This window comes from Nyctereutes procyonoides, unplaced genomic scaffold, assembly GCF_905146905.1.
Source record: "Nyctereutes procyonoides isolate TBG_1078 unplaced genomic scaffold, NYPRO_anot_genome, whole genome shotgun sequence".
Lineage (NCBI taxonomy): Eukaryota > Metazoa > Chordata > Mammalia > Carnivora > Canidae > Nyctereutes > Nyctereutes procyonoides.
The window spans coordinates 4,757,070-4,776,585 of record NW_026575124.1 but is presented as its reverse complement, the minus strand read 5'-3'; the positions used below and the strand labels follow the sequence as shown (position 1 = coordinate 4,776,585).

The 19,516-nt window shown below is 62.1% G+C and overlaps 2 protein-coding genes and 1 long non-coding RNA gene across 3 annotated transcripts; 1 reads left to right on the top strand and 2 right to left on the bottom strand.

The window, feature by feature from the left end:
- Window positions 1-113: 113 nt before the first annotated feature.
- Window positions 114-3,788, bottom strand: HOXC9 (homeobox C9). Its single transcript, XM_055336898.1, has 2 exons — window positions 3,061-3,788; window positions 114-1,083 (listed from the first exon to the last, which is right to left on the bottom strand). The coding sequence occupies exons 1-2, from the start codon at window positions 3,596-3,598 to the stop codon at window positions 839-841; spliced, it is 783 nt and encodes a 260-aa protein (XP_055192873.1). The 5' UTR covers window positions 3,599-3,788; the 3' UTR covers window positions 114-838.
- Window positions 3,789-4,006: 218 nt separating this feature from the next.
- LOC129517233 (uncharacterized) lies at window positions 4,007-4,716 on the top strand. Its single transcript, XR_008665973.1, has 2 exons — window positions 4,007-4,282; window positions 4,598-4,716. It is a non-coding gene; the product is annotated as an uncharacterized LOC129517233 (long non-coding RNA).
- An 8,773-nt stretch (window positions 4,717-13,489) lies between these two features.
- HOXC10 (homeobox C10) lies at window positions 13,490-18,618 on the bottom strand. Its single transcript, XM_055336889.1, has 2 exons — window positions 17,829-18,618; window positions 13,490-14,620 (listed from the first exon to the last, which is right to left on the bottom strand). Exons 1-2 carry the CDS (start codon window positions 18,580-18,582, stop codon window positions 14,343-14,345), a joined length of 1,032 nt encoding a protein of 343 aa, XP_055192864.1. The 5' UTR covers window positions 18,583-18,618; the 3' UTR covers window positions 13,490-14,342.
- Between the last annotated feature and the right edge of the window lie 898 nt (window positions 18,619-19,516).

Sequence of the window (19,516 nt, the reverse complement as noted above, 5' to 3'; positions counted from 1 at the left end):
CGAGGAAGCCCCTTCCCTGGCTCCGGCTTTCCCCAAAGGATCTGAGCACTTGCCTCCTCCACGACAGCAGCCTGGGAGCCACAGGGAGGAGAAATAACGAGAACTGGATGCGGTTGGGTTTCTGGTTTTTTAAGTGACTTCGATATATTAACACAGAGCTGCTCTACCATAACAAACAGAAGCACGTTACAGGACGGCGGCTGGGGATGAGGAGAGACACTGCTATGTACAACGCCCGCCCGAGGCGCCGGCCTGCGCCGACCCGGCCTCTAACCCGGCCTCGGCACCGTCCGGGCCCTCGGCCCTCAGCTCCTGGGCTGGCAATTGCTATTGTGTATGTGTGGGTGTCTTTGCTTTTTTGTGTGTGTGTACAAAATCTGCACGCGGAGCACCCCAGGCCTGGGGAGGGACGGCCCGGATCAAATACGATACAGAAAAAAAAAAATAGAAATATAGCGATTCAAGTACTGGCTTCTCTGAAGAAAGGAGGGGGAAAAATCACATTTGTGTGTGTTATTTATTTCAGTCGCGCTGGGAGAAGAGAACGAGGTTTCTCTCCCCTCCTCCTCCTCCTCCTCCTCCTCTTCCTCCTCCTCCTCCTCCTTGCTGGGTAGAACTAACTCTAAAACACCAATTTCTCAACACTGAACCCTCCCCAATTGCAAGAGTTTTCCTTTTCCCCTTCCTTTTTTTTTTTTTTCTTTTTAAGCTGATTGGCTTTTCTCTCTCTTGCTCTTTTCCTTTCCTTTTCGTGCTCTCTCCCGCCTGGGTTGGGGTATTTTTGTGGGGTTTTTTGTTTCTCCCTTGGCTGTGCCGAGGCAGCAGGCTGGGGCAGGGTTTAGGATTGCTCCTTGTCGGTCTTCTCTTTATTCATCTTTTTCATCTTCATCCTCCGGTTCTGAAACCAGATTTTGACCTGCCGCTCGGTGAGGTTGAGAACCCGGGCCACCTCGTACCGACGGTCCCTGGTTAAATACATATTGAAGAGAAACTCCTTCTCCAGTTCCAGCGTCTGGTACTTGGTGTAAGGGCAGCGCTTCTTCCTCGTGGATCGGGCGTGGATCCAGTTGGCCACGGGGTTGCCTGGAGGGCCAAACACAGGCAGGGGTCAGTGGAGCCCCCTTTCCAGCCCAGGACCCCCCCCCCCCGCCACCCCTACCCCCAGGCTGAGCCAGGCGCCCCAGATGCAATGAGTGAACCTGAATTTGGACACGTTTTGCTTTTGCAATTTTCTCCCTGACTCCTCTTGCCTGCTGCCCCCTCCCCATCTTCCCCCTCTTCCATTCCTAGCACCTCAAACTCTAGGAAATCAAAGCTATCAAAGCCCCTACAGTCTGGTCGTCAGCTTCAAGAGTAGTAATTCGAGAATATGCTCATAAAAAGTCCAAATTCCCAACCGTTTCATAGGCCCATAAACGCTTCTCTCTCTTGTTTTTTATTTTTATAGCGAGGTCTCTCTCCTCCCCACTTCCCTCCTCCTCTGCCCCCTCCCATCCTCCCTGCCCACGACCAAGTCCTGAAATTTCAGCAGATCTGTTTCCTGACCCTGAGAGTCCCTGAGCCCCTCACTACCCTCTGCAGCGCCCGTCTCCGCTCCCTCTCGGAGTTCAACCCTGCTGAGGCGAATTCTCAGAGTGATGCTAGGATGGGGAAAGCCTTTCTCCTCTCCCTAGAGAGCTGCTGGCCTTGGGACAGGCTCCCCCATATCTGAGCCTCCCTGTTTGGCTCCCAGTGCCCCCCTCCTGCCAGCCCCAGGACAGGCTTTGCAGGAGCCAAGCCTCCAATTTCAGGTTTATGGGAGTAGCTGAGGGCAAGGAGGGAAGCCTTCAGAGGGGTATAATTAGGCCCTGGCCCCTTATGGGGCTGCAGGAAAGGATTTCCTGCAGCCCCCTCCTGGGACTCCCCCAGACACTTCCTCACACTCAGGGGCTGCACCCCCTCCCCTGCTGGTTCCCCTTCTTTCCCCTTTCTCTGGCCCAGCAGCTCCCACCTGCCCCCCCCCCAACCTACCCCTGCCCTTCTTTGCAATACTCAGAAGGCTCCAGTCTCCTTGATGGGAGTGTGTGTGTGTGTATACATACATATATATATATATATATATATATATATATATATATATAATTCCCTAATCTGAGGATATGACTCCCCCCTTCCAGTCCTCGTCCCTGAGCCCGGTTCTCAACCCTCTTTCCTGCAGACCCTCAGTCAGAAGAGGGCTCTCAAGTTTAAGGAGACTGGGACCCCACTTCTCTTCCCCAACTCTGCAAGTCCTGATCTCTCCCAAGTTCCCAGGCTGTGAAATCCCTGCAGACCCCCTCACCTAGTGCTCCTGAGGGATGGGGAGGAGAAGAAGTCCAGGCAAGGCACCTTCTGTGTAATGGATCCCTAGTGGGGCCAGAACCACCGCCCCCCCCCACGCTGGCAGGCGGGGAGGCAGGGGTGATCTGTCTCCCTGGGGTATTTCCTCTGTGTCCCCAGTGTCCTCCTGGTTTCTCCCCTAATCCCATCTCAAAGCCTGAAATGACCCTCACCCCTGCCCCTGCCCCTGCCCCATCTCCATGCCATCTCCATCTCCATCCCCATCCTCTCCATCCCCTTCCCCATCTCCTTGTGTGCATTTCTAGGAAAGTAGGGACTGAGCCAAAATAAATAAATAAATAAATAAATAATAAATAATAATAATAATAATAATAAAGAAAAAAAAAACCAAGAAAAAAAAGAAAAAGAAAAAGAGGCAGCCTGGGCTGGGGGTGGAGTGTGCGCGCGCGGGGGGGGGGGGCCCTCATCAGAGCAGCTCCGGGGACGGGGGCCCCCTCGGCCCTCTCCCAGCCTGGCTCCCCGGGCTCCCCGCGCGGACCTTCCCGCCCCCAAAGCTCCCCCGAGGTAATTCGCTTTTATGGAGCGCTCGCCCCCGCTCGCCCGCGCTCGCCCGCGCTCGCCCGCGCTCGCCCCCGCGCCCCGCGCGCCCCGCGCCGCCGCGAGGGGCTGTAACCCCGCCGCCCCCCGCCCCCGGCCCGGCCCGGCCCGGCCGGTCGTAAAGCCAGATCGCTCCCGACTTACTGGGGTCCAGGTCGGCCTTCTCCTCTTTGTGCTTGCTGCCGGCGAGCGCGTCCGCCTCGGGCGAGGGCAGCGCCTGCGGGGCGCGGTCGCGCAGCTCCCCGGGCGAGCCGTACATGTAGTCCGGGTAGCTGCGGCCGTCGCCCGGGCCGCAGTCGGCGCGGCGCCCGGGGTAGGCGTCCGGCTTGAGCGCGTAGGGGCGGCCGCCGGCCGGGAAGCTGGGGAAGGAGACGGCGCCCGACAGCGGCTCGAGCCAAGTCCGCATGTAGCGCGCGTCGGCGCCGAGGTGGGGCTGGGGGCCGTACGGGTGGTACACCACGGACGACTGCGAGGGCACGGGCGCCCACGACGTGCTGAACACCGCGGGCTTGGGCGCGAAGCTACAGGACGGGAAGTCGCTACAGTCGGGCACCAAGCCGCTGGGTCTGGCGGCGGCGGGGTGAGCCCCGGTGGCCGGGAACCTGGACGCTAGCAGCTCCTCATTGTCGTGGGAGATGAGCGAGTCCACGTAATAGTTACTGATGGGCCCCGTCGCCGACATCGTAACGGGGTTTTACATACATGAGATTATTGCATGAACTGTATATGTACTTTTTATCTGCTCTCAGAACAATCAAGGCAGGTAATTATTTTTCCAGCCTTTTCCCCGCAGCTCATTGGCTCCCCGGCCCCCACGTGATCGTATTTACCCAAAAATACGGCGCGGATCAATGCGCAGGGGCTTTTTTTTTTTTTTTTTCTTGCCTTTTTTCCCCCCCCCTCTTCCCTTCTCCTCCCTTCTCCCACCCCCTTCTCTCTGCTGATCCCCGCGACCCCTGCGTTTTCCGCGGGGTCCGGAGCCGCGGACCCAGCGCGCCGGGCACCCCCCCCCCCCCCCCCCGCTCAGGACAGCGCGCCCCTCCCCGCCCGCACCCCTGCCCCTGTCCGCCCGCCCACACGCGCTGGGCCTCCCGCGCCCCCTGCGCCCCGCGCCCCCGGGCGCTCGCCCGCGGGGCGGGGCGGCGCTGCCGGCCCCCGAGGCCAGGGCGCCCGGACCCCCGGGCCGAGCCGAGCCGCGCGCGCCGCAGCCCGCAGGGGCGCAGAGGCCGAGGTAGGTGGAGGAACTATTTCTTGACGTAATCCGTCTCTGTCGGCCCGACGCGCCCGCAGTCTCCGCGCGAGCCGAGACCAGCGATTGTCAGTTCGGAACGTGGCTCTTAGAAATGCGTTTTTAAATACCGCGTATGTATGTATCTCCTCCAGGGGCAGCGGCAGCAGCGAGGGAGGGAGGGTGGGAGGGGACTGGGGAAGCTGGGGTGGAGGGAGGGAAGGAGGGACAGGGGAGCGTCCACTCCTGCCACTGGCCAACTCGGCCCCCCGAATCCGAATCCGGGGCAGGGCAGCCCGGCGAAGGGGGTCTGCGCGCGGGAGGGGTGGGACCTCGGGACCTCGGGACCTCACACACCTTCATCGCCACAAGCCCTCTCTTTGCTTTGGCACAGATATGCGAGCTCCTTTATGTTAAATTTATTGTCTGTATCTATTTATCTTTCTTTGCCAGCTTGGAGCAGTGGAGGGGAGACCGGCACAAGTTCCCTGGGGCGTCCCCATCCCGTCTTCCTGCTCGCCCTCCTTCGCCCCCCCCAACTCCATCTCTGCGACACCCCGCGCGCCCCCCCCCCCCAAAAAAAGAAGTCACTCCAGGGCTCTGTCTGCAGAGAGCCAGGGTGAGCGCGGGCAAGGCGAGAGAGAGAGAGCGACCTCGGTCGTGGGCAAGTAGCTTGTTTTTACGTCCTTCAATAAAATTTTTATGAGGATCATTTGATTGTTCATAAATGTGTCTTTCATTAAATAAAATTGTAGGCTGTTTTTGGAACGGGAAAAGAGCAACGGAGGGATGGGAGAAAGCCATTTCTTTGGGGTCGGACGCAGGAATTCCGGAGGGGGCAGTGTGATTGTAGGGAAGATCAGACAACTTGGAATCCTCCTCCCCCCCCCCACAATAAGTTGGCTGCTACCCTCCTCCTTGAATTTGGGGGTCTGTCGCCCAGCCCCCTGCTTCCCGTCAGACTGCCCCATGGAGGGTTAGCAAAGGTGGGCTTTGGGCAGGCAGGAAAGTGTCAGTGTGGGTGCAGGAGAGGGGGCAGGGAGGATGGCTGGGGGGTAGAGAGAAGGGCAGGTGGTGTCCCCCAGAGACACGATGCACCCCAGGCACGGCAGAGTGAGTCTGAAGCAGGGGATGCAATTTCAGGGTCAGGACAGAAGAGTCCCAGCTTGTGCTCTGGGAAATAGGCTGGAGCTGAGGCTGAGACACAGGTTCTGAGGCAGCAGGGAAGGACGAGGGTTCCCAGACAGGAGCCGCCTGCCCTGCTTTCCCACTCCTGTCCCCAGGAGGGGACCAAACGCTGGGGGTGGGGGTGGAGGATGGTGCTCCCCCGCACCTCTGTCGACCTGTCTCCTCCGGGGTGTGCAGAAGGGCTAGAGAGAGGTGTCCCAGAGAGTGCATCATGTGTGTTGTGGTGCAGGGGGGGGGAGGAAAGTTGGCAGGGAGGGGGGAGGGTAGATCTGCAGTCCGCAGCACTGGCCCCAGCTTTCCAGGTCTCCTCCCCAGTCCCTGCTCCTCCCCCTCTCCGGTTCTTTCCCTTTCGGTCTAGCGGGGCTGGGATTTCGACGCGCACGGGGGTGTGTGAGAAGTGCCCGGTTGGGGAGAGACGACCCCGGGGCCTCAGCCTCCTCGCCCTCAGCTCTGATTGCCTTCCCCTCCCCCGGACAGGACTGGTGTGGAAAATCCAAATTACAGCAAGAAACAGAATATCTCTTTGGCCTTGATGGAGTCGGGTTAGCTGTCAATCAAATATTCGCCCTCACTAGTTCAAGGAAAAGGCAGGAGCTTCCCTCCCGTCCCCCTGCCAAGGCTTTCTCCAGCCCCCCCAGCACCACCAGCACCTCCCCCAGCCCCGGCGGCTGGGGGACCCCGCCTGGCTCCTGGGCGGCTGCTGGCAGCAGTGAGCAGAGACGTGCAGCCTTCAGCGGGCCCGGGGCCAGACAGAGACCTAGAGGACACCAGGGGACAGAGCCTGAGAGAGACTGAGCCTGAGACACAACAACTGAGACACGGCGCCAGGCCCATGGAGAGGAAGGAAGGAGGGAAAGAGAGAAGAAAACGGAGGATCGAGATAAAAAGAAAAGGAGAGGGGAGAATTAAAGGAAAGAGGGGGCAAGAGGAAAAGAGATGGGCCAGCAGCGAGAGGAAGGCGTGCGGGGAGGAGAGGGAGGAAGGGCGGCGACAGGCCACAGGCCGACAGGCCGGGGACGCGGACGGGGCAGGGGCGCGCCGGGAGCAGCCGTGGCATTGTGCAGCCCGCTGGCTGCCGGCCTTTGCCGCGGGACCGGCTCGGGCGCGGCGGCCACTTCTGTCCGGACACAAAGGAGGAAGAGGCCTCCTCTCCGGCCCCTCCCGGGCGACCCGCCGGGGTGGGCACACTGGGCCTCTGGAGGATGCAGAGCCCCGACTCGGCCCAGGCAGCCACCCCGGCAGCGTCCGGGGGCCGAGCCACGCTCTAGTCAGGGAGCAAGGGAGACCCGAGGAGGAAGCAGGAGGTCTCACGCCCGCTCCTCCTCTGGCGTCTTCGCCAGTGCACAGGGCCCATCTGCCCCGACCTCAGTTTTCCTAGAAGAAAGGCGCCCCTGAGGACCCTTCCCCGGGGGCCTCTGCATTCCGGGAGAGCCCCTCTGACACCGGGCCGCAAGCAGAAGCCCCGTCCTCTCCTGGCCCGGTGGCCACTTCCTCCTCTGGGACTCCCGAGCTGCCTGCCCACCCTCCCTGCCCACGCAGCACAGGCGGCGGCAGCGGGCGGCCGATCCCGGGCCCGGCTCCCTGCTGCCGTCAAAGTCCCCGTGAAACTGAGGGGAGATTGTCGCCTTGGTTCCAGAGCGCGAACTCAGACCCTCCCCACTCAGGCACAGACACAGCTGTGGATCAGGAAGCAGGCCTCGCCCACAGCCCCCTCCCCACCAGGGCCCGGGTTTGCCTAGGCCCTGCACAGAGCAGCAGCCGCGAGGAGGGGGGCTGGAAGAGGCTGGGAGTCCCTGAGTTCACCAGGCCCGGTCCCGGGGGGCCTCACAGCTGCATGTGGGCTGTACCCCTAGGCTCTGCATGTGGGGGAGGAGGGGGGTGGCAGGTCAGGGCTCTGAAGCTGAACTTCAGGCTCCCCCCCCCCCCCAAATGCAGGCCTCCAGACCTAGGGGCATAAAGGATGCAGGGGCTGGTCTTTCCAGGTTCACCCACTCCTGCTGAACCTCCTGCCCGATTCCCAGACTCCCTCCCCGCCCCCCCCCTGCACTCCCTTCCATCTTCCTCGGCACCGGTGGGGCCAACCCCAGGCCCTGGAGGACACTGGGAGTCCCTGTTGGCGAGGGGGGGAAACCCCAGCTTCAGCCAGCAGCCCTGCCTTCGCTCCGGCTCTCAGAGCCTGCCTCCGACCCCCCAAAAGAATTCACTGGGCCCAGGAGAGCCCCCCACGGGGGAGGGGCACCCTCACTGCAGCACCTCAGACCCGCCCAGCTACCACCACAACCCAGCTAGCAGCACCCGGGGAAGGACAGACAGACAGACAGACAGACAGGTTAGAGGCGTCCCCTCCCCTCGCCCTGCGGCCTCCCTCTCAGTGATTTAAATTCCCTCCGGTTCAATCCACACCGTCAAGTTCGGATTAAATTTAAAACAGGCTTCCCCGGCGCCCCGGCGGCGGCGCAGGCGGGAGGGGAGCCCGCCCCGGCTCGGCTGCACCAGCACCGCCCGCGCCGGGCCGAGCAGGCCGCGCTCCGTTTGCTTTCATTTTCCTTCTCGCCCTGCAACGGGCTCGCTTCACCCCTCCGCTGCCCTCTCCCCCTCCCCGGCCCCTCCCCGGGTCCCGCTACTTTCCCCCCTTCTCGCTCCCGAGGCCTCTTTGTTGGGGAAACGCACCCACCCGCGACTCGTCCCGGCCAGGGCCTGCGCTGCGCCAGAGGCTGCGCCGCCCGGGCCGCCGCGAGGGGACCGCGGACGCCCCCCAGGTGGGTACCGGGCGCCGGGCGGCGGCGGGCCCCGCGGCCAGTGAACGTGGCCCTCCCAACGCCACGGCCTGCTCGCCCGCCGCCAGCGGGGCTACTTCCGGCGCCCCGGCCCGCCCCGCTGGCCCAGCCCGGGGAGTGGCCGGGAGGCGGCGGCCCCGCGCGGGGTGCTCGCGGGCCCCGGGCCGCCCCGCGCCGCGCGCCCGGCCACCTGGCCTTTGTGTGCCGTGCGCGTCGCCGGGGAGCCTGCGGTGACTTTGGCGGCCGGGCCGACGGAGCCGAGGTGGCGAACCGGGACACAATGCGCGCCCGAAGTGCAGCCCCGGGGCGCGGGCGGCGGGCCGCCCCCCGCCCTCCCCGCCCTCCCCGCCCTCCCCGCCGGCGCGGGGGCTGTCTGGTCTGGCCGCGGCCCGGGGCGCCCCGGGACCCCGCGCGGGCGGAGGCGAGCGGGGCGCCGGCCTCCAGCGGCCCGGGGAGCGCCCTGGGGGCGCGCGGCCGGGACCCCGCGGCCCGGAGCGCACAGGCCGCCGAGAGCCCCGAGCGCCCGGCCCCCGCCCAGAGCCAAGGGTGTGGGGCGGCGCAGCCCGGACGCAGACAGGCCGGCAGCGCGAGTGCGAGCCGAAAATCAAATACAGGTTCAACACCCCGGGCCTCGCGCCCGCGGCCGGCGCCGGCCTCCCTACCTTCGCGCCCCCGGGGCTGGGCGCAGCGCGGCAGCCTCGGTGCCTCCGGCGCGGTCCAGTCCCGCCTCGGAAGCGCCGCCGTTACCTGCTCCTCGGCTCCCCACGGCCACAGCTGCAGGGCGGCCGCCTCCCGCCCGCCCGCCGGGGGAGGGAAGCCGCGGCCACCGCAGCCGCCGCTGCCCGCCCTCCTTCCTTCCCTCCCTCCCTCCCTCCCTCCCTCCTTCTCGCCCTCCCTCCCTCTCTCCCTCCCTCGCGCTGCCGCTCGCGGGGCCCTCCCGCGGGCAACCTGTTCTGGACCAAATCCAGGTATCTCCGAAAGAGAGAGACACACAGAGACGAGGAGCTCCGGGGCGGAAAAGCAAGGAAGGAAGACCCCCACCCGCGCCCACTCTGCGGGCTCCGACCGCGGGCCGGGCTCCGCGCGGACGCCGCAGGGGCGAGGGGTGCGGGGCCTGCTGCCTCCCCGCGCCCCGCGCGCTCCACGCTGGGGCCGCCGCGCCCAGCCGCGCACACGCCAAGCGGACCCGAGGCCCTTGCTCCGGCTGCACAGCCGGTTGCCCGCCTCGCCGCCCGCCTCGCCCCGGAGCGCGCCCTGCTCCGCCGCGGCCCAAGTGCACACGCGATCCCCCCCGTCCGCGCTCCCGCCGGCCGACACCCCCGCGCGCCCCGCGCGCCCCTGCCCGGGCCCCGCACACACAAAGCCGGCCCCCCCCCCGCAGCCCCCAGGCCCCAGCCGCCGCTGCCCTTCACCTGTTCCCGGGAAAGGCTGCGTCTCCGAGCCGAGGCAAGGCCGTGGGCCGGGCAGGAGGGAGCCGGGGTCCCGCCGGGGAGGCCGCGGAGGCTCGCCGGTGCCGGCCGGAGCCCCCGCCGCCCGCGAGCCGTCTCGGAGCCCGAGGCTCTCCTTGGCGAGCTCTCGCCTCGTCCTCCGGCTCCCGCAAGTCTTAAACACTCACACGCCGGGAGTTCAGCTCTATAAATCCTGCTCCTCTTTCCCATATCATAATTAAAAAAAACCAGTAGGGGAGGTTTTAACTTTTATTGCGATTTCTGGAGTTGGGCTGCGGAGCATATATTAAGTTTACGCTTATGCGCTCTCGGCGGGGAGGGTCCTTTAAGAAATAAAAATCCATCTTAATATCCGCAGACGAGAGAGATAATTTTTTCCCTCCTCTTCACGCTGCTTCTTCTGAAGACTCCCTTCCAGCGAAGCGAATAAATAATCACCGTCGCCTTAGCCATCATCTACGGTCCCAGGGCCCCAGGGTGGACTCTGGCCACCAGAATGGCCCTCACCTTGGCCCGATGAGAACTCACCCCATTCCCCGGGATCTGGGGAGGGGGACACCCCAGACTCGTGGCTCTGTGGCCACCCTCCCCTAAGCCCACCGACTTTAAAACGGAAATGGGGGCAGAGAGAGACCCAGAGCGCAAAAGTCGTTCATTGGTGAATTTCGGCCCATCAGGGACAACTCTCTCCAGCCAGGCACTCCTGAGCACCCCGCCCCTGCCTGGGACTCCCTTCACTTCCACTGGCCCTGTGCTTCTGACAGCTTGAGAACTCAGAGACGGCGGCGAGGGGCTCCCAAACCAGGAGAGCCCCTGCCTGCTTCGCACCAGCTGGCCTCCCTCTCTGAAAACCTCCCTATTTCCCCGGGAGCCATGGAGAGGTTGGAGCACTTCCCTTCAAGGGAAGGGATTATTTTCCCCCACGAAAGGCTGGGGAGGGGGCGGTTAGACAGATAGACAGACTAACAAATTCAGCTAGGGAGAACAAAGTCTCTATTCCCATTTTCTCTGCTAGCCTCCTTGGGGTCAAAGGAAATCTCTTTGTACGAGAGAGAGAAAAATACACGAAGAACGCACGTAAGAATATACTGGGGATTTGAGAGAGTCTGGAGGAGACAGAGATATAGAAACAGAGACCCCCACTCGTCTCCAAGGTTAGCTATACCCCCCCCCAGCCATAGAACTCCGTGTATCTATTTTGGTACAGGGACGTAATTTTGTTCCCATCTCAAAGTTTATAACGCTTTCATATTCATAATAATTCCAAAGTAAGAGAACCATGAGCCAGTCCTTCTCCTTTTGGCTTTCTCTTTCCCAGTCTCCCCGCGAACAGGGGTGTATCTCCCCATTCTCCCCGGCCCCCCTCCCATTTTTCTCCGCAGGGAGAGAAGCCTCTTTTGAGAGCCTTCTCTCGAGCAACCAGGGCCAGAACTGAGGAACCAGGTGGGGAAAGGAGGCGAAGACGCTTTGCAAAGTTTCACATCGCTCAGATCCTCCTTTGCTCCATTACGCTCCCCTCCTCCCCCTGGCACAGCCACCAGCCTTCCCAACAATATGGTAATGGTGGGCGCTGGCAGCCTCCGTTCACCCAGACACTTCCACACAGCGCGAGCACCAGCAGCTGCCTGACAGCCACAGACACCACAGACCCAGGCCTACGGGCCACAGACAGCTAGACAGAGGCTGGAGCCAGGTTCCTGCCCTGACGCTTCCCAGTAGGGTGTGTGGGGGGGTCTACTTGGACTTGATGGCTCTCCTCTAACCTACTAACACCCTAAATCTGCCCTTCTCGCGGGGATGGAGCTGTAGAAAGGGAAGGGGAGGTGGCTGAGCTGGCACTCAGAGTTCCCTGACTCTCGGGAGCCCCCCAGGCACCCCACTTTTCTAAGGGACCGCTCCAGCCCCAGCCGACTGGGGGCAGATTTTTGTCTTTGGAGGTGGCAGGTGAGAAAAGCTGGCCCCTTCAGAGACTCGCTTCTCTCCCCGAGCTCTTCTCTCTCTTACTGATCCTGCCCCACCCTGCTGCCCAACTGAGCGGGCCCACCAGGCCACCTCTTACTCCAATTCCTCAATTTCCTTGGAATTGGCTAGACTTTCTTTGTCTGTCTCCATCAGCTGGGTCCAGGAAACAATAGCTGCGGGAACAACTCCTCTCCCTCAGTCACGGGGACTGGGACAGGCTGAGGAGTGGACAATATAAAGCGGGGCTCCCCAGACTTGTCCTGCGGCCCCACGCACAGCTTGCCCTCCTCAGTCTGTACCCATTTTGCCCTATCTGGGAGGAGGCCGGCCAAGGGGCAGTGCCCCTGGGGAGGGAGGGAGCGGGGTAGGTGGGTTGGGGCCCTCGACGAAAACCGACTGATGTAACTCAGGCAGTTTCTTGTTGCCGAGTTCAAAACTCAATCCCAACAACATGAAACTACCTAAGCCACAGATCAGCTGAGCGAGCAGGGCGGGAGATTCGGCTTTGCATCTATCGGGAGGAGAAGGGAAGGGGGTTGGGGAAGGAAGAAATTCAGCCCCGTCCCCCTTTCCGCCCCCACAACCTCCCTGAGGACCAGAGTAGACTTTGGGTGGCTGGGTGGGTAGGGGGCTCTGACTGCCTCCTCAGCCTCTGGTCTGAGCACATTGCTCAGGGAAACTCTGCTGAAATGGGACCTCCAGCCGCCAAACCCCCGCCCCGCCCCCCAGCCCCGCAGCGGAGCTATTCCCCTGCCTCCGGCCCTGGCCCTGGGGGAAGCCGGAGCGCCCTTCCACTCTTGAGCTGGGTCCCCCGGCTCGCCCAGCCGGCTCTCCCGTGCCCTCCTCCTGGGTCCCCTCTGAGCCTCTCCCTCTCGCAGCTCTGCTCGGCTTCCCTGCCTCTATGGGTGGCCGACCCACGGCGCCCGAGCTCCAGAGCCTCTTCCAATCAGGCCACTTGCCTGGCAAAGCCCCACGGCCAGGGAGCGTGGGGACCGAGAGCCTGAACAAGGCTCGCATCCAAACCAGCACAGAGCAGGAAACCTAAGCCCCCAGCTCCAGCCCTCCCCGAGCCTACCCTCCCTCTGCTTCCCCCAGCAGACGACCAGACTGAGCCACATCTACATCCATGTGTCGACCTCGAGGCGACCCTAAGTGCCCGCGGAGAGAAAGAAGCCAAAAACCACCAATTTACCCCTTTAACCGCCGAAGCCCACGGCCGCGGGTCGGGGAGGGGAGGAGCGGGAGCTCCCGGCCACTGCCCTCCGCTTCGAGCGGCCACGAGGCAAGCCTGGGCTCTCGGCAAGCCCGGATGCCCGCAACACCTTCGTCCCCGTCGTGCCCGCTGCACGCCGGGCACCTGGGGACGCCGCCAGTCCCCACTCCAGCGCCAAGAGAAGAACAAGAAACCGCTTCTCTTACCTTGTCGTCGCCTCCTCCTCCTGCCTCTGCCCGTGCTTCTGCTGCTGCTGTCGAGGGGGGGGGGTGGCTGGGCTCCTCGTCCCCCTCCGGCGGTTAAGTTTATTCCTCTCTTTGGATAGGTGGGGGGCTCTTGGGGTTCCCCCGGCAGCGGTGGGGTGCGCCTGGCCCAGCACCCCAGGCAATCAGATCCGTCTGCTCCTCAAGATTGCAGTTTGCTCTCTGCCTCTTCCCTCCTCCAGTCACCTTTAAATGCATCTTTTACTGCAGCACCACATTATATTTGCAGATCATAAAATCCACCTCTCGCGCGCACCAAGACCGTCCTGACATTACTGTTTTATGACCTTGACTTATTGTGGTCACCTGGATAATATTTAAATCAACGTTATGGTCTCTCACTTACATTAAACCCGCCAAGAGACATTCTAGAAAGGCTCTAGGAGATGAGTCAAACACAAAACACACACATCCACACACTCAGCCTCTTTTGGGGTGGGGGGTGTTGCTAAAAAACACTTGAAAACAAAAAACCACCCATTTGAGGATTACGATTCTGGAAATTTATTAGGATTTTCTTCTCCATTAAGGAAGCTACATGCAAAAGATACAACATACAGAATATCTTTAAATAACACAACTCCCAGACAGGGACAGGGTGATATTTGGCGGGGGGGGGGGCAGTCTGTCTTTGCTTCACTATGTTCTAGCTTTAATTTAAAAAATTTTTTTTTGTATTCCTCTGGATGGAATTTCTGAGGTGTCAGTGGCGGGGGGGATGTGGGGGGTGCTGGGAGGATGGGAGAAAAGCAGAAAGCAGTACAAATACGAGACTTCAAGCAGATTCTCAGAGCGACTGGGAGGTAAAGACACGGAGAGGGTTTGGTGGAGGCGCTGGGCGCTACGACAAACACATAAACACTAGCCGAACTTTCCAAAACGTCTATTATGCTAAGGAGGAAATGCAGCAAGGAAGGAGCGATCCTGACTGTGCTCTGCGAGATTACAGACCTTCTCTGGTTGATTTCTTTTTTTTTTTTTTCCCTCTTTTTCCCCCTTGACCGGGTGGATTCGACCTTAACTTTGCATGGAGGACAGGATGGTGTGCGTGAGTGCGTGGGTGAGTGAGGGGTTGACACACACACCAGCCACACTCCCACCCTCATCTATGCGGGCACACCACACCCCACGCCCCGGCACCCCATTTCTCATGCTTTAGGTGGATGCATCTTCGCGGCACGAACCATAGGTCCCTTGGAAGGAGAGTCTGAGGTCTTTGCCTTTTTTTGCAGGCGCGTTGCATTTATACTCGGGGAGGAAAAAAAAAATATACCACCAGGCACAAAGGGAGGAGGGGCGGGGAAAGGAAGGAGCGGGGGCGGGGGCGGGGGAGGGGAGGCCGCGCGCTCAGGTGAAATTAAAATTGGAGGTCAGTTCCCGGATCCGATTCTCTCGGTTCATTTTCTTGAGTTTCATTCTGCGATTTTGAAACCAGATTTTGACTTGTCTGTCTGTAAGGTTAATGGTCTTGCTAATCTCCAGGCGGCGCTCTCGCGTCAAATACATATTGAACAGAAATTCTTTCTCCAATTCCAGCGTCTGGTGTTTAGTATAGGGGCACCTCTTCTTCCTTCCGCTCTTTGCTGTCAGCCAATTTCCTGTGGTGTTTTCTGCCTTTATCTCCTCTGTTAAAAATAACATTATTTACATAAGTATCCCTGGAAGAGGCAAAGCCTCGAAGCCCGCTGCAGCCTCTGGCAGCCTGCTGGGGGTGCGGCTGGGGGAGCACGGGGAGCTGCTCTCGCCCCACAGGCCTGGCTGCTGGGTCCTCGGGGGCTCAGGGCTCTTAGGATTTCTTTGGGTGGCCTAGGCTTCCACGGGGGAAGACAGAAAGTTCCTGCCTCCGAAGCATTTATGAATTAAATGACCCAAATCCACCTTGACCTAGCAGATTCTGAGTACTCCCGCTCTCCCTCAGCTTACTGACCCTGGCGGGCGCTCTCCACCTCACCAGGCCCTCCCTCCTCTCTGTTCCAATCCAGTTCTGGAAAAATCCAACTAGAAGGAAGAGCACTTCCCAGGCCCCAGACGGGGGTTGCGGAGTCCACCCCGCTGCCTAGAGCAATTCCCAGAGAGCTTTGACCCCTCTCAACTCAGCAGCGGAGGGACGGAGGGACTTCGCCTTAGTCCCCATGGCCAGAGGCCATTGCAGCTGTCCCTGTTCCAGACCCCCAGCCCTTGTTCCCACCTGAAGTGCCACAGAGCAACTCTGCCCCTTTCAATCTCCCGTTGCCAGCTCTTCCTCTCCTGGCCATTTCCCCCAGGTGTGAGTAGCTGAAGCAGGGTTGCTTGTGCAGGCAGCAGAGGTCAGGGGCAACAGCTCTGGGGCATGCTGAAGGGTCCTCAGACAACTGCCCTAGCCATAGGACCTAAGGTCAAGGGAGAGAGATACCCTGAGGAAATGCAGCCTCCTGGAAATCTCCATCTAGCCTAGATAGCTATGTATGCCTGTATGTACACGTACATTCCTGTAGAGGTACGCACTCCTACACAAATGTACACACACACACACACACAGATGTGCACATGTGTCTATTCATACAAGGAGATGCCACAGATATAGTGTGTATCCCCCATTATCTTAGTGACAGCTTCTCTCCCTGGTGCACAGTCTTGGTGCAATGGACCAGCTTTGCTCCTCAAGCAGCAGAAGAGACCTTGGCCATCTTTTCTAGCAAAAAAAAAAAAAAAAAACAAAAAACAAAAAAACCCAGAGTCCAGAGACCCAAGAAGGGCACCCAGCTAAGGGGGCTGCTGATAGCTCTGTGCTCTATCTTCCCCCCTTTGCCAAATGGAACTGCCCAATTCCTGGATCTTATCTTGATGGGGAATGAGGTAGGGGCCCTTGGGGAACCGAGAGGCACCAGAAAAAAAAAATGCAAACTTGGGGCTGTAGTTCAAGAGATCTGAAGGTTCTTACTTCTGCTCCTGCCTCTGCACCTGCAGCCTCTTGCCAGATTGTTTCAGGGCTCTCCACATCTAACCCTGTCTTATTTATTTTCTTATTGGGATTATTGGGTTTCGGGGGAAGGAAGAAATTACAAATGGGGAAGTCTGGCCAAAAGCCCTCTTGCCTCTGGCCCGGTTGAGACACCGAATGGGGGGGGGCAGAAAGGGGGGATGTGGAGGCTTGAAGGGCACAGGCCGACTGAGAGGGATTAGTTGGGGTGGAAGGGCTTAGATGGTAGTGGGGAGGGAGGGGAGAAAGGGGAGCCTACAGGAACGGGGGCAGTTGGAGCTAGGAGGTGGGCTTGTTAACCTTGACTTTGCTTTTGGTGGGGCCGGGATCCAGCTTTTCCTACCCTAAGATTGTATCCCAACAAAGCTCAGGGTCTGGGGAGAGGGCACAAAATTAAGCCCTCCTGCCTGCCGCACATGTGCCAGAGGGAAGCCTTGGTGGGTGTGAGTACCTCACTCTCTCCTGGAGCCTCATGAACACACCCCCGGGCTCCTCTGGCTGGGGTCTCTGTGGGCTGGTTTGCCAAGGCCACCTTTGCAGAGGAGACCCAAGAGGGCAAGGCGCTGTCCTTGCCCGCCAAAACAGTGCGCGCGCGTGTGTGTGAGCGGGCATGCGTGAGTGTGCGCGAAGCATGCGAGAGGCGTGTGTGTGTGAGTGTGACACAGGTCGCCGCCAGGCATGCGTGTGCGCCGCATCCATATACAAAGCTCCACAAGACTCTGAGGATCCAGGCCGCCCCCAGTCTGCTCAGCTCTCAGGATCTCATCTGCCTCTACAACCAGTGAGCCCCACATCTACGCAGCCTCCCGCAGCCAGTGCCACGGGGGGGGGGGCAGGGGGACACACACGTTTACTCCTCTCCTCCCAGCCGGGCCTTTTGCTGGTGCTTTCCGCTCCAACTTTTCGGGGGGGAAAGCCGGTCCCCTCAGGCCCCTTCCACTGCTCCCGCGTCCGCCACATTCTTTCTCCAGGTGTCAGAGACCCGTCCTGGAGGCCCCCAGTTCCTGCAGCAGAGATGCATCTCGAACCCTGAGCTTGAACTCTTGGCTAGGCTTTCCCCCTCCAACCCAAACCACCGTGAAATAAATCCGACTAGCGCCAACGCTCCCTTTCGCGAGAAAACCGCTTGCCACGCACACAGAAATCGCCCAACCACTCGTCTGTGGGCTGCCTTCGGAGAGACAATGGGGGGAAAACACATTTTTTTGATTTAACTAGAAACAGAAAAGGAAAAAGGAGGAAGGAAAAAAGACAACCTTTAGCAGGGGGACACCAGAAACTTGCACCACGCCAGACGCCCGGGGCCAGCGGCATCCCCAAGCCGCGCCTGGGGCGGGAGGGCCGGGCCGCAGCCCTCCACCTCCTCCACCTCCACCTCCACCTCCTCCACCTCCACCTCCACCTCCACCTCCACCTCCACCTCCACCTCCACCTCCACCTCCACCTCCACCTCCTTCCGGCCCTGCCCCGGCCGAGCCCGCAGCGCGGGGGCCAAGCCCGCGCACGCACCGGAGCCCCAGGCGGGCAGCGAGCCGCGCTGCGAGGGAAGCCACGTCCACCTGGGAGCGCGCGGCCGGGCGGCATCCTCGCTCCGCTCCGCCCCGCCGCGCCCCGTCCCTGGCCCGGCATCGCCATTTTAAGCTTTTTGCAGAAGCCTCCGACCCGCCCGGGGCTCGGCAGCCCCCGCGGCCCCGCGCCCAGCGAGCGCAGCCCAGGCGGCCGCAGCGGGCGCAGCGTCCCGGGCTCGGCGCCCCCCGCACCCCGGGCCGCATCCACCCCGGGCCCGTCCGGCCTCCGCGCGCCCCGCCCCGCCCCGCCCCGCCCCCGCCCGGGCCTGGGGGACCCGGCCGGGGCCTCGGCCCGCGCAGCCTTACCTCTCGCTTCGTTGTCCGAGGTGTCCGGGCTGGAGTCCGCCGCCCGCGCGCGCGCGCGCTCCTTGTCGCCCTCCAGGGGGCTGCCCCTGGGGCCCGCCAGGCTCTGCTCCGTCTTGATCTCACCGGGGCTCGGGGTCTGGCTGTCGGACTTGGGGGTCTCGGGGAGGCTCACTTTGCCCCCGAGCTGGGGCGACTCCAGGTGCTCGGCGCGCGGGTGCAGGCTGGCCCGCGGCTCGAAGGGGGCCTCGAAGTCGTCGGCCGCGGCGCAGGGGGGCGGCTTGTCCAGCGCGGAGTAGCTGGGGCTGGCGCGGTAGTAGCTGGGCACGGGCACCTCGTGCTCCCCGAGGCAGGACTCCTGCAGGGGGTGGGAGTAGAGGGCTGCCTCGGGGCCACTCTTCGCCCGCTTCTCTGCGCCGTACATGCAGCAGACATTCTCCTCCTTGACACTAGGTGGGTAGGAGCAGGAGGACAGCGGCCTGCCAACAGGTTGCTCCAGGCGGTAGGCGGCTTTGGGGTCGCCCCAGGCGTCCAGCTGCGAGAGGTAGGACGGGTAGGTGTTGAGGGCGAGGCTGGGGCTGCCGCCCTCGTCCCTCTTGGAGAGCGAGGGCGCGAGCCCGCAGCCCCGCATCACCCCGCAGTTGAAGTCACTCCCGGGCTGCATATACATGCCTGCGCCCCGGCCGCAGCGCTCTGCTCCCGGCGCGGCCGCGGGCTCCGCGAACGAGTTGGGAGTCACATTGCGCGGGCATGTCATTTTCGGAGAGACGGGTTTTTAAGGGGCGATACTACAGCGGAGGAGCTGACATCTTTTTTTTTTTTTTTTTTTTTCTTCCCCCATCCGGGGAGGGGGGGCGGCTGGAGGGCGGCCGGAGGGGCGGGAGGGGAGCGGGGGGAGGGGGGTGGAAACCTCAGCCCCATAATTATCCGCGCATTCGGGCCTCGCCACGTGACGGCTAGACCAATGGGATTTGAAAATGGCCTTGATGATTCAGACGGCCGTGACGTCAGCGGGGTCAAGTTGTCGGCGGGCGGAGCGCGCAGCGTGGAGCAACAGCGCCACCTAGCAGCGGCCGCGGGGTAGGGGCGCCCGAGCCCTTCCCGCGAACAAAGGAAGCGCCCCCGGGGCGGCGGGGGCGGCGGGGGCGGCGGGGGCGGCGGGGCGGCGGGCGGGGCGGGGGTGCTGGGGAGAGCCGGGTTTGTTTACCCGGGAACCAGCCTGCAAGGCCTGGGGACGGTGGGGCGGGCGGACAGGGGGGAAAGGCAGGACAGAGGGAGCGGGCAAGGCCAGTCGGTGCTCAAAACAGTCAAATTCAAATTAAAAGGTCAAGACACGACTCAGGTACTTCTTCCCTTCTCCCTGCCTCCTCTTTCCCTCTCCTCGGCCAAGGCCTCCCCGCTCCTTCCCTGGGGACGGGCGTGCGGCGAGGCCTGGGGTGCGGCGGGGAGGGCTCCAGTGGGCAGAGGAAGGCAGGAAAAGTTCAGGAATTCCCCAGCAGAACTAAACTTTCTGCTCTGGCGCGCCCCGGTTCGCCGGGCTGGGCCTGGGAGCTCAGTTTGGGGGAACCTCCCTTCGTGGGAGCTGCCCGAGCTGCAGGCTGCATCTCCAGGGCCTGGGGTGGGCCTGGGGTGGGCCTGGGAGGGGGTCACCATCGCTTCAAGGCTGCTGGAGGAGGGTAAAGGGGGTTCCC

What these genes read in the sequence shown, in the direction of transcription:
- HOXC9 (XM_055336898.1), bottom strand. Translation starts at nt 3,598, where the DNA reads ATGTCGGCGACGGGGCCCATCAGTAACTATTACGTGGACTCGCTCATC. An exon ending in GAAGGCCGACCTGGACCCCA is followed by an intron (nt 1,084 to 3,060) that starts GTAAGTCGGGAG and finishes TTGGCCCTCCAG; the next exon opens with GCAACCCCGTGGCCAACTGG.
- HOXC10 (XM_055336889.1), bottom strand. Translation starts at nt 18,582, where the DNA reads ATGACATGCCCGCGCAATGTGACTCCCAACTCGTTCGCGGAGCCCGCG. An exon ending in CTCGGACAACGAAGCGAGAG is followed by an intron (nt 14,621 to 17,828) that starts GTAAGGCTGCGC and finishes TATTTTTAACAG; the next exon opens with AGGAGATAAAGGCAGAAAAC.